Below are 13,983 nucleotides of genomic sequence, written 5' to 3' on the forward strand. Positions count from 1 at the left end.
AACAGGGAGGATGGGTAGATTGCACAGGAAAGCAGAAGGCGGTTCCTTATGCACTGGGTTTAAAGAGACTATAGAACAACTAGAGAAAATACCTGGTTGGAGATACGAGACAATACTCAGATGAGAAACAAGACTAAAAATACAACTTTATACAATGAAAAAACTAGACATATTTAAAGTAGAAACATACCATGGACCTCGCATCAAATACTTGTGGCTGATGCTCTGTCGCAAAACTTCTTTGTGGAAAAGTTGGCAGGAAAGGAAAACAACCATTGTTGATATAGCTTCTACTGATATTTCATATGTAATATCTCTGAAATGGAGAAAAAAAAGTGTAACAATCACTTTGGAAGATTAAGACACTATTCTTTTCTAAATGATCTGTACATTTAAGAACTCAAATCTAAATATTCAATATTTTCAGGTTACTGAAAAATATTAATATGTTTAATATAAAAATTAAGTCAAGCAAAAATATTAAACTCCTTCCCGTCATTAGCTCGTGTTTTGGGGTTAGTTATCCCATTATTTCCCTATTTTCCAGTTCCCATCTCCTATTAAATGAAAGGTCTGGAGGGGACTCAAGATGGCGCTGTGAGAACAACCCAGGATTGGAGCCCGCGTTGAATTCGCAAACGGTGAGTCAGTGCTGCATTTCCAGACTGATCTTTGTTGCCCACAGAACGGGGAAACTCCCAAGTATAAAAAGACACGGGACGCCAGGCAGTAGGTCTGCCTGGCGAAGCCGGCAGCCGGGGCGGCGGCGGCCGGCCCTACCCAGCAATCCCCACAGGGCGCGTTGTCCGGGTGCCTTGTTGAACCGGCAACCTGAGACTTGAGAGGGCTGGACTTGAGACTGAACGAGACTTGCACAGTAGCCCAGCCCAGGGGATTGCAGGGACAGATCGTTTGGGATACCCAGTGGGACGAACAAAACCGCGATTTCAAACTATCCCGGGCAGACGGTCCGAGACGCTCTGTGGGGGAGGGGCATCCAACACTACGGAGGCAACCTGCCTCAAGTGATATACACGCCCACTGCTGAGGCAGCCAGCCGTTGACGAGGCAACCCGCCCCAACTGAGATACACGCCCACTGCTGACGCAGCCAGCCGTTGCCGAGGCAACCCGTCCCTACTGAGATACACGCCCACTGCTGACGCAGCCTGCCGTTGCTGAGGCAACACGCTACAACGAAGAGACTCCGCCGCAGGACGTGGCGGAGACCACAGCAGAACCTGCAGGAACAGCGCGAATCACTCAACAGCAGGGCGGAGCCTCGGCAGCCAAACAGTGGCTAGTCTGCCTTTGAGCTGGGCAGGACACCTGATCGGACATCCAAAAATAAAGCCCAAACCCCTCAACACAGAGCATTTGAGAAAAAAAAAAGGGTTGTTTAATGAGCTGTGTTGCAGCAGAATCAAACATAGCAGCCTAACAGCCCTGAATGAACAACAGAGTGCACAACTCAGCAATTAAACCCCTATAAAGTACAAACTGTCTCCTCAAGCAGCTCCCTGACCCCTCTATATCCAAAAGACTGTCATTAGGCAGGCATCATCCTGGGACAAAGAGAGCAGAAAAAGAAACTGGTAGCATCCCTCGCTGTGCCACGGCTACTAGAGGTGCACCCCAGACAAGCAGGGTCTGGAGCGGACCTCAACAGTCATACAGCGAAGGGGCTAGACTGGTAGAAGGAAAACCAAGCAACAGAAATACTTCATCATCAACATTCTGGGTGTCCACTCAGAGACCCAAACGAAAAGTCAGCAACTACGCAGACGACCAGTGGACAAATCCACAAAGATGGGAAGAAACCAGCGCAAAAAGGAGGAAAACACCCGAAACCAGAACACATCACCTCCTAGAAAGGACCAAACCTCCTCACCAGCAAGGGAACAAAGCTGGACGGAGAATGACTGTGACGAAATGACGGAATTAGACTTCAGAAGATGGATAATGAGAAACTTTTGTGAGCTAAAAGATCATGTATTAAATCAATGCAAAGAAACTAAGAACCTTGAAAAAAGATTTGAAAAAAGATTCGAGGAAATGATAACAAGAATGGATACCTTAGAGAGGAATATGAATGAATTAAAGGAGCTGAAAAACACAATACGAGAACTTCGCGAAGCAAACGCAAGTTTCAATAGCCGAATTGACCAAGCAGAAGAAAGAATATCTGAAGTCGAAGACCAACTCAATGAAATAAAACAAGAAACCAAGATCAGAGAAAAAAGCGCAAAAAGGAATGAACAAAGTCTCCAAGAAATGTGGGACTATGTGAAAAGACCTAACCTACGTTTGATAGGTGTACCAGAAGGGGACGAAGAGAATGAATCCCAGCTGGAAAATAATCTTCAGGACATCATCCAGGAAAATTTCCCCCACCTAGCAAGACAAGCCAACACTCAATTGCAGGAAATACAGAGAACACCACAAAGATACTCTGCAAGAAGAGCAACCCCAAGGCACATAATCGTCAGATTCAACAGGGTTGAAATAAAGGAGAGAATACTAAGGGCAGCCAGAGAGAAAGGTCGGGTCACCCACAAAGGGAAGCCCATCAGACTCACAGCAGATCTCTCGGCAGAAACACTACAAGCCAGACGAGAGTGGGGGCCAATATTCAACATCCTTAAAGAAAAGAACTTTCAACCCAGAATTTCATATCCAGCCAAACTGAGCTTCAAAAGTGAAGGAAGAATAAAATCCTTTGCGAACAAGCAAGTACTCAGAGATTTTGTCACCACCAGGCCTGCTTTACAAGAGCTCCTAAAAGAGGCACTACACATAGAAAGGATCAATCAGTACCAGCCATTCCAAAATCACACTGAATGCTAAAGAGCTTCAACATAATGAAGAATCTACAACAACTAACAGGCAAAACAGCCACTTAGAATCAAAATGGCAGTATCAAATTCACACATAACAATATTAACCCTAAATGTAAATGGACTAAATGCACCAATCAAAAGACACAGACTGGCAAATTGGATAAAAATCCAAAACCCATCAGTGTGCTGTATCCAGGAAACCCATCTCACATGCAAGGATACACAAAGGCTCAAAATAAAGGGATGGAGGAAGATTTACCAAGCTAATGGAAAGCAAAAAAAAGCAGGAGTTGCAATTCTCATCTCTGATAAAATAGACTTTAAAGCAACAAAGATCAAAAGAGACAAAGAAGGCCATTACATAATGGTAAAAGGATCGATACAACAAGAAGAGCTAACGATCCTAAACATATATGGACCCAACACAGGAGCACCCAGATACATAAGGCAAGTTCTTAATGACTTACAGAAGGACTTAGACTCCCACACAATAATAGTGGGAGACTTTAACACTCCACTGTCAATACTAGACAGATCAACCAGACAGAAAATCAACAAGGATACCCAGGGCTTGAACTCAGACCTGGAGCAAGCAAACCTGGTGGACATTTACAGAACTCTCCACCCCAAATCCACAGAATACACATTCTTCTCAGCACCACATCACACCTACTCTAAAATTGACCACATAATTGGAAGTAAAGCACTGCTCAACAAATGCAAAACAACTGAAATCATAACAAACAGCCTCTCAGACCATAATGCAATCAAGTTAGAACTCAGAATTCAGAAACCGACCCAGAACCGCACAGCTTCATGGAAACTGAACAACTGGCTCTTGAATGTTGACTGGGTAAACAACGAAATGAAGGCAGAAATAAAGAAGTTCTTCGAAACCAATGAGAATGAAGACACAACGTGCCAGAACCTCTGGGACACATGTAAAGCAGTCTCTAGAGGAAAGTATATAGCAATAAGTGCCCATATGAGGAGAATGGAGAGATCCAAAATTGACACCCTATCGTCAAAATTGAAAGAGCTAGAGGAGCAAGATCAAAAAAACTCAAAACCCAGCAGAAGACAAGAAATTACTAAGATCAGAGCTGAGCTGAAGGAGATTGAGACACGAAAAACCCTTCAAAAAAATCAATAAATCCAAGAGCTGGTTTTTTGAAAAGATCAACAAAATAGACAGACCACTAGCCAGATTGATTGAAAAGAAAAGAGAGAACAACCAAATAGATGCAATAAAAAATGATAAAGGGGAAATCAGCACAGATTCCACAGAAATTCAAACCATCATCAGAGAATATTACAAACAACTCTATGCACATAAACTAGTAAACCTGGAAGAAATGGATAAATTCCTGGACTCCTGTGTCCTCCCAAGCCTAAACCAGGAGGAAGCTGAAACTATGAATAGACCAATAAAAAGGTCTGAAGTTGAGGCAGCAATTAAGAGCCTACCTCACAAAAAAAGCCCAGGTCCAGATGGGTTCACAGCCGAATTCTACCAGACACACAAGGAGGAGCTGGTACCATTCCTTCTAAAACTATTTCAAACAATCCCAAAAGAGGGAATCCTTCCCAAATCATTTTATGAGACCAACATCATCCTGATACCAAAACCCGGCAGAGACCCAACGAGAAAAGAAAACTTCAGGCCAATATCCATGATGAACATAGATGCAAAAATCTTCAATAAAATATTGGCAAGCCGATTGCAACAGCAAATCAAAAAACTTATTCATCATGATCAAGTAGGATTCATCCCAGGGATGCAAGGCTGGTTCAACATACGCAAGTCTATAAATGTAATTCACCACATAAACAGAACCAAAAACAAAAACCACATGATTATCTCAATTGACGCAGAGAAGGCATTTGACAAAATTCAACAGCCCTTTATGCTAAAAACCCTCAATAAACTCGGTATCGATGGAACGTATCTCAAAGTAATAAAAGCTATTTATGACAAACCAACAGCCAATATCATACTGAATGGGCAAAAACTGGAAGCATTCCCTTTGAAATCTGGTACTAGACAAGGATGCCCTCTCTCACCACTCCTATTCAATATAGTACTGGAAGTTCTAGCCAGAGCAATCAGGCAAGAAAAAGAAATAAAGGGTATTCAAATAGGAAAGGTGGAAGCCAAATTGTCTCTATTTGCAGACGACATGATAGTATACCTAGAAGACCCCATCGCCTCAGTCCAAAAACTCCTGAAACTGATAAACAACTTCAGCAAAGTCTCAGGATATAAAATCAATGTGCAAAAATCACAAGCATTCGTCTACACCAATAACAGACTTAAAGAAAGCCAAATCAAGAGCGAACTGCCATTCGCAATTGCTACAAAAAGAATAAAATACCTTGGAATACAACTCACAAGGAACGTAAGGGACCTCTTCAAGGAGAACTACAAACCACTGCTCAACGAAATCAGAGAGGACACAAACAGATGGAGAAACATTCCATGTTCATGGTTAGGAAGAATTAATATCGTGAAAATGGCTATACTGCCCAAAGTAATTTACAGAATCAACGCTATCCCCATCAAGCTACCATCAACTTTCTTCACAGAACTGGAAAAAACCACCATGAACTTCATATGGAACCAAAAGAGAGCCCGCATAGCCAAGTCAATTCTAAGCAAAAAGAACACAGCGGGGGGCATCACACTACCGGATTTCAAACTATACTACAAGGCTACAGTAATCAAAACAGCATGGTACTGGTACCAAAACAGAGATATAGACCAATGGAACAAAACAGAGGCACCGGAGGCAACACAACATACATACAACTATACAATCTTTGATAAACCTGACAAAAACAAGCAATGGGGCAAGGATTCCATGTTTAACAAATGGTGTTGGGAAAACTGGCTAGCCATGTGCAGAAAGCAGAAACTGGACCCCTTCCTGACACCTTACACTAAAATTAACTCCAGATGGATTAAAGACTTAAACATAAGACCTGGCACGATAAAAACCCTAGAAGGAAATCTAGGCAAAACTATCCAGGACATAGGAGTAGGCAAGGACTTCATGAACAAAACACCAAGAGCATTGGCAACAAAAGCCAAAATAGACAAATGGGACCTAATCAAACTCCACAGCTTCTGCACGGCAAAAGAAACAGTCACTAGAGTGGATCGGCAACCAACAGAATGGGAAAAAATTTTCGCAGTCTACCCATCTGACAAAGGGCTGATATCCAGAATTTACAAACAACTCAAGCAGATTTACAGGAAAAAAACAAACAAGCCCATTCAAAAGTGGGCAAAGGATATGAACAGATACTTTACGAAAGAAGACATATATGAGGCCAACAATCATATGAAAAAATGCTCATCGTCACTGGTCATCAGAGAGATGCAAATCAAAACCACATTGAGATACCATCTCACGCCAATTAGAATGGCGATCATTAAAAAATCTGGAGACAACAGATGCTGGAGAGGATGTGGAGAAAAAGGAACACTTTTACACTGTTGGTGGGAGTGTAAATTAGTTCAACCATTGTGGAAGACGGTGTGGCGATTCCTCAAGGCCTTAGAAATAGAAATTCCATTTGACCCAGCAATCCCATTACTGGGTATATATCCAAAAGACTATAAATCGTTCTACTATAAGGACACATGTACACGAATGTTCATTGCAGCACTGTTTACAATAGCAAAGACCTGGAATCAACCCAAATGCCCATTGATAATAGACTGGATTGGAAAAATGTGGCACATATACACCATGGAATATTATGCAGCAATCAGAAATGATGAGTTCGTGTCGTTTGTAGGGACATGGATGAATCTGGAAAACATCATCCTCAGCAAACTGACACAAGAACAGAAAATGAAACACTGCATATTCTCACTCATAGGTGGGTGATGAAAAATGAGAACACATGGACACAGAAAGGGGAGTACTAAACACTGGGGTCTATTGGGGGGAAAAGGGGAGGGCCAGTGGGAGGGGGAGGTGGGGAGGGATAGCCTGGGGAGAAATGCCAAATGTGGGTGAAGGGGAGAAGAAAAGCAAAGCACACTGCCATGTGTGTACCTACGCAACTGTCTTGCATGCTCTGCTCATGTACCCCAAAACCTATAATCCAATAAAAATTTAAAAAAAAAAAAAAAAAAAAATGAAAGGTCTATTTGCATATAATGGAAATAGTTACCAGCAGTGTTCTGAAGATCCACTCTAGACCTCTATATTCATTTCTGTTTAGTGATAACACAGAGACAAATACTCAGATTGTAAATCTGAAGAGAAGTTACAGTGTAGGGAAGAAAACTATGCCTTTTGATATTGATGATCACTTTACCAGCAGAACAGTAATACACCTTAGATCTTGTGTCTCCAGTGCCTATCTTTGTCAAGGCCGACTTTGCATGTTCAGCAAAATATTAACAGTAAATAACTTATTCCTGTTTTATTAAGTATATTTTGATTATGAAGCGTTACTCTGTCCTCTCAAGATCATTAATCCCTTTTGGAAATAAGTCTTAGATAAAAGAAAAAGAAAAAGATTCAGCTGAGTAGAAAGCACAAAGAGGAATAAAGGCATCCAGAAATGTTCAGTTACTGCAAAAGTTTAAACAGGATCAGAATGGGGAACATGTCAAGATCAATGAAGTAGAAACCTGAACAACACAGCAAAAAGAGCGATAACACCAAAGGATACTAAAATATTTTTATCAAAATGAAATATGAGAAACAAAGAAAAATACCACCTACTTAAATGAAAGCTCATTTAATGAGTGATGACTCATTTCTAGAACAGGAAAACTTAAATTCTACCAGATAGCTTAAGGAGTTATTACTGATAGAAATATATTTAAAAGGCTAGGTGTGGGATCATGCCTGTAATCCCAGCACTTTGGGAGGCTGAGGCAGGTGGCTCACCTGAGGTCAGGAGTTTGAGAACAGCCTGGCCAACATGGTGAAACCTCACCTCTACTAAAAATCCAAAAAATTAGCTGGGCATGGTAGCAGGAGAGGCAGAGGCAGGAGAATCACTTGAACTGGGGAGGCAGAGGTTGCAGTGAGCCGAGGTCATGCCACTGCATTCCAGCCTGGGCATTAAGAGCCAAACTCCATCTCAAAAAAAAAAAAGAAAGAAAGAAATGTGTTTAAAAATAAGATACACAAAACAAAACATGAGAGGCCCACACAATTAGCCTTACTAGTATTGAGTAAAGCTCAGTTCTACTCAGAAATCTGACTTTTAAAGTACTGTAAAAACAATTTGTTTCCTAAACTTTCCATAATCACTGTTGTAAAAATTAACCACGTAAAAAGTAATTCTTGGGCGTGGTGGTAGATGTCTGTAACCCCAGCTACTTGGAAGGCTGAGGCACAAGAATCGCTTGAACCCAGAATGCGGAGGTTGAAGTGAGCCGAGATCACATCACTGCATTCAAACCTAGGCAATAGAGTGAGACTCTGTCTCAAATAATAAAAAATTTAAAAAACAAAATAAAGCAATTCTTGTATTTGTTCTTCTTTCATGAACTGAATGAAAGACAAACTTGATGTTTTGTTTCATGTTATGATTTATTAATGATGATTTGATTTGGGTGCTTGGAACCCAAGAAAATTTTGTATCGCAATTATCATTCATTCATAACATAGCCCACGCCTCTCTGGAATCCATATCCGTGCTCCAGAATCACTTGGCTAGGCTTTTCAGTTGGGTCAGGGTTTAAAGCCAAATCCTGAAGTAACAAATACTGGGCTGTGACTTACAGTCTATTTAGATAGGTAGATAGAGGACTACATCCAATACATTTGCAAACGTATTCTTTCTTGTGGGGAGGTGGGGACAGGGTCTCTGTCTGTCACCTAGGCTGACCCCTAGAGGCGTGATCTTGGCTCACTGCAACCTCTACCTCCCAGGCTCAATTGATCCTCCTGCCTCAGCCTCTCGAGTAGCTGGTACTAAAAGCACACACCACTATGCCCGGCTAATTTTTGCCTTTTTTGTAGAGACAAAAATGTAGGCTTTACCACATTGTCCAGGTTGGTCTGGAACTTCTGTTGGTCTGCCCACCTGGGCCTCCCAAAGAGTTGGGATTACAGGCATGAGCCACCATGGCTGGTCATAAAAGTATTTTTTCATTGCATCAATAGTAAAGAATCAGCTGTGGTGGTTTACAATTTAATATCTTACTCTGTGCCCCAGATCTAGAAACAAATTTAGTTTGTTTAAACTAAAATCTATTACTATTAATAAATACTAGGTCTAATAACCTTAGGGAAAGAATATGTATTTAGAAAAAAAAGGTTGTTCTCTTTCAAAATTAATTGGGCCAAACACAATCAGAAGTGAGAGAACAAAAAAGGTACTAACCTTGGATCATCCTCTCCTGCTGTGGAATTCTATAAATGTAAACAAATGAAGAACAGAGGATTTGATGCTGGGAGGTAAGAAAGCTTCCAGCACATAAGAATACTGAAGCAACATGACAATAAGAGTCACACCAAGCTGAAAACACATTTCCCAAAATTCCTAAATGGAACCATGTGTGTCTTCTGTAGGCCCAGAGTAACAAATTATATCAAATTGCTTATCACACTGTATTTTTGCTCATATGTTGTTCAACAAATACTGATTAAAAATGTATTCTTGCTATGTCTAGACAGGCATTACACTACACATTGGAGACATATCCATCAACAAATAGATAAGGCTCCTGCCTTTATGAAGCTTACAATTAAGTGGAAAAGAGAAAAATCAAACAATAATCACTCCAAAAAGGGACATAAAGAAAAAGAACAAGTAATAACAAAAGAGGATTACAGGACACTCTGATATTAACCATGAGATGAAAAGAAAGCTTCTCTTAAAAAATGGCGTTTAAAACCCAAAGTATGAGTGACAATTACTTACAGACAAATCTCTCTCTCTCTCTCTCTCTCTAGAACATACAGGATTCTAGCTAGAGGCCCTTTCATTTTTGCTGTTTGTATTCTCAACTCTAGTATATAAAAGATACTCAATGGATAAATGGAGAGATGGAGGGATCTTTACTGTTTTCATGTTGATTGGAAACTTATTGAACACCTTCCTTAATAGATCTGTCACATAATGTATAGGCATATATAACTTAGAATAGCAAAGAGGAATAAGAATGCTGAGGTTGGGTAATGTATGTTCATAAGCACAAATGGAATATGCATTGCAACAAAAATGTAAAGAGGATTTCATGAAAGAAGGATCCAGAATGTTGTTGACTGGCTTACAGCTGTCCTTTGTTGATTTTGCCTGACCAACATCCACTTCTTCTTCTGGCAAAATCAGCCCTTAGTCCTCCCTAGAATCTCCCTCCTCTCCATACATGTGGATTGGATGGGGCCTGACTCTGCCTCCTGGTCATAAAAGGTGATCCACATTTGGCCAATAAAAATGGTCCTTGTCAAAATCCTTCCCAGCACTTCTGGAACTATCAGAAAAGAGGTACTCTCTCCCTCTGAGATTGTGAGTCCTAAGAACCACGTATGGGTAGAGCTTTCGCTGATTTTCTCTGTTGATGGATCGTGCCTGAGAAAGTGGCAAATTGAGAGGACAAACACAGCAGTGACAAGAGACTGAGGGAGAAGGAGCAAAAAGGAGAGGAGAGAGAGAGGAGTCCTAGTGAAGCGTCAGCAGAATAATCAGACATAGAAAAAGAAATCACTATGAAATCCAGTAAATCCCATGAAAGAATATGAACTATCTGTATTAGGAACACAAAGATAACAGCAACCAATTCTGCCTGGGGCAGAAGGGAAATGCTTCACCAAGATGATGATATTTGAGCAGAGGAAGAACAAGAGGAAGGGGAAGGGCATGAAAGTGAAGAAACCATACAAAGGCAGCCACAAAAAGGTCTGGTAGTTTTGAAGAAAACAAGAAATTTAATACTAATCAGATTACAAGAAAGTGGGGGCAAAGGGACTCGAAGCTGGGAGTTGAGAGATAAATAAAATGGAAAAGAAGCATGTATATATTGGAGAAGTGAGATTAAAACAGTTATTAAAAAATCAACACACTATTCAAATTAATTAAAAATTCAACTAGGCCAGATACAAGATCAACTTTGAAAGATAGCATTTCTCCTTAGCAGCACTAACCAACAATAGACTATCAAAAACAAGATAGCATTTTGCAAGACTGCCACAGTAACTAAAATATTTGGAAATTAAGAAGTCATAGGGCCTTTATGAAGAAAAACATTTAAAAAAGACACAGTGGATGATTTGAACAGAATGACAATACTATGAAGATAATAATTCTACACAGATTAGTACAGAAAGTCAAGGAATTCAATCAAAATTCTCATTGAACTTTTCCGAAGAAGTGCATAAACTGACTCACTTTTATGAAATAATAAACAGCCAAGTCAACCTTGACAATAAAGAGTGAAGAGGGGCACTTTCCCTACCAGCTATCAAGCCACACTATACAGCTGTAGTAATAAAAAAGCCTCATATTTGTATGAAAAATAAACAAACCAAAGGACCCCAACTGATAATTCAAAGACAGACCTATGTATATATGGAAATAATATACAATAAAGGTGACTCCACATATCAATGGAGAAAAACAGATTGTACAGAAGATGGTACTGGGGAAAACCTCTCATTTCATAATTGCAGATCTCTACACTTAAAACATACTCAAAGACCTACTACAGAAGAATTAATGACTTAGATGTGAATGATAAAACTTAACAGAAGGAAATGTATAATGAGAACATAAGCACAAGAAAATTAAATAAATCCTAAGAACAAAAACCACAAAGACAAAAATTACCATTTAATTACCTCAGAATTAAAGATTATTGCTCAGCAAATGAATCTGTGGACAAAGTTAACAGGTAGATAATAGACTGAAAGAAAAACAAGAAACTAATATCGAGACTATCACAAGTAACTTCTACAAACAACCAATAAAAAGGCAGATAATCTGCGAGGAAAAAAAAAAAATCAAAAGATAAAAACAGGCAATCTGAAACAATGCGATATGCCCTTATGCCCTAGATAATGCAATGTGTTGCCAGGCAGGTGGTGACATAAAAACCCTCATGCGGCCGGGCGCGGTGGCTCAAGCCTGTAATCTCAGCACTTTGGGAGGCCGAGGCGGGTGGATCACGAGGTCAAGAGATTGAGACCATCCTGGTCAACATGATGAAACCCCGTCTCTATTAAAAATACAAAAAACTAGCTGGGCATGGTGGTGCATGCCTGTAATCCCAGCTACTCAGGAGGCTGAGGCAGGAGAATTGCCTGAACCCAGGAGGCAGAGGTTGCGGTGAGCCGAGATGGCGCCATTGCACTTCAGCCTGGGTAACAAGAGCGAAACTCCGTCTCAAAAAACAAACAAACAACAAAAAAAAAACCCTCATGCTCTGCTGATGGGAATACTGACCAACATAGTCAGTTTTAGAGAACCTAGGTCCGTTCACACAGACACACACACACACACACGTGTGCATGCCAAAGAATAATCCACAGAGATATGTCTGAGGACTGTAGTAGGCATCCTCTAAAATGACCCCCAATCACACCTGCTTCCTGCTATTCATGCCCTTGTGTAATCCCCTCTCCTTCAGCGTATGCTGGATCTAGTAACTCACAGAATACAACAAAAGTGACAGTCATGACAATTCTGAGAGATCACCTTATGAAAAGACTACGATGTGTGTTGAGTGTCCTCTCTCGCTCTTCCATTTGCTGGCCAGCTGCCTTGCTGTGGGCTGACTTACTGAGAGGTCCACATAGCAAAGAACTAAGGGAGGCCTCCAATCAACAGCCAGTGAGGAACTGAGGTCCTCAGTCTAACAACCTTGGGGAGCTGAATCTTGCCAATGACCAAATGAGAGACCTAGGAAGCAAGGCCTCCCGCAGCTGAGGCTTCAAGTGAGACCACAGCTCCAGCTTGACTACAACCTCATATGACACCTTGAGTCAGAGGCTTAAAGCTAAGGTATACTCAGATCTCTTACCCTAAAAAACTATACAATAATATTTATTGTTCTAAACAGCTCAGTTTTAGGATAATATTTTATGCAGCAATAGATGAACATGAAAAATCCATTATTTGTGGGAGGGCAAAGTTGGAGGCAATCCAGGTATATCTGAGGAATTAAATAAGTAAAATGTGGTAGAGCCACACATGGAGCAGTTTAAAAGCCACAGACTAGATGTTCACTTTGCATCATAAGTAACTCTTAAAAAGAGTTTTGAGAGGGAAAAGGTAAAAAACAGAATGAATTCTATAACATGATTCTATTCACATACATGTTAAAAATACATGTACACATACAAATAACATTTTGTACTTGAACATATACATATAGAAGTAAACATATTAAACACCCTAGAATGGCTATTTATGGGAAAGAAAAGGAATTAGTGAGTTAAGATAAAAGGGAATAAATGAATGGATACATATTTAATAGAGGAAAGGACAGGCCTTGCAGGAACTGATGATGACAGCGCTAAAGAATGTGACAAATTCAACCCTATGTCTGATGGGTCTAAAATCAGGGCTTATGGGATGAAAGTAGGCATAAGAGGATGGGAAATATACTGATGTGGGAAAATGTTTAAACTAATCCGGGAAGCAAAAGATGCATGCGATAAATCATTTAGGGGGAACATAATGAGGACCTCCACTAAAACAACAACGTTAATGAAAAAGCAGTCAGACATGAATGACATTTAACAAAATAAAACTCCTACCATTCAGTGACAGATCAGAAATAAAGTAGGCAAGAAAAACAGATTAATCAAGAAAGACTAAGCTTTCTAGATTGAGAACCCTGAGATGGTGATGCTATTAACTAAATCAAGAACACAGGAAATGGAAGATCACAATATATAGTCAACACTCATGATTCACAGATTCTGTATTTCTAAAATCACCTATTCACTAAAATTTATTTGTAACCCCCAAATCAGTATTGCAGCACTTCTGTAAACTGAACTAATCTACATTAATTTTCTAACTCGCACCAAAAAAAACCTAGACCAAATTTCATGACAAAAAATAGAAAGTAAAAACTTCCAAATGAATTCACAGATAAATTATACTATGATAAAGATGACAAAATAAAAAGCAAGGTCTGTATTTTCCATGTGTCATTGAGG

General features: G+C 40.1%; 1 protein-coding gene across 10 annotated transcripts in view; it reads right to left on the bottom strand.

Moving 5' to 3' along the window:
• The window catches only part of DYM (dymeclin), a 481,767-nt gene that overhangs the window by 334,802 nt on the left and 132,982 nt on the right, over positions 1 to 13,983 (bottom strand). For all 10 annotated transcript variants that reach the window (XM_035271024.3, XM_035271019.3, XM_035271021.3 and 7 more), the window contains exon 7: positions 191 to 316. In XM_035271024.3, the coding sequence (XP_035126915.1) occupies positions 191 to 316 (126 nt within the window). The remainder of the gene's footprint in view (positions 1 to 190; positions 317 to 13,983) is intronic.

This window comes from Callithrix jacchus, chromosome 13 (assembly GCF_049354715.1).
Source record: "Callithrix jacchus isolate 240 chromosome 13, calJac240_pri, whole genome shotgun sequence".
NCBI classification, from domain to species: domain Eukaryota; kingdom Metazoa; phylum Chordata; class Mammalia; order Primates; family Cebidae; genus Callithrix; species Callithrix jacchus.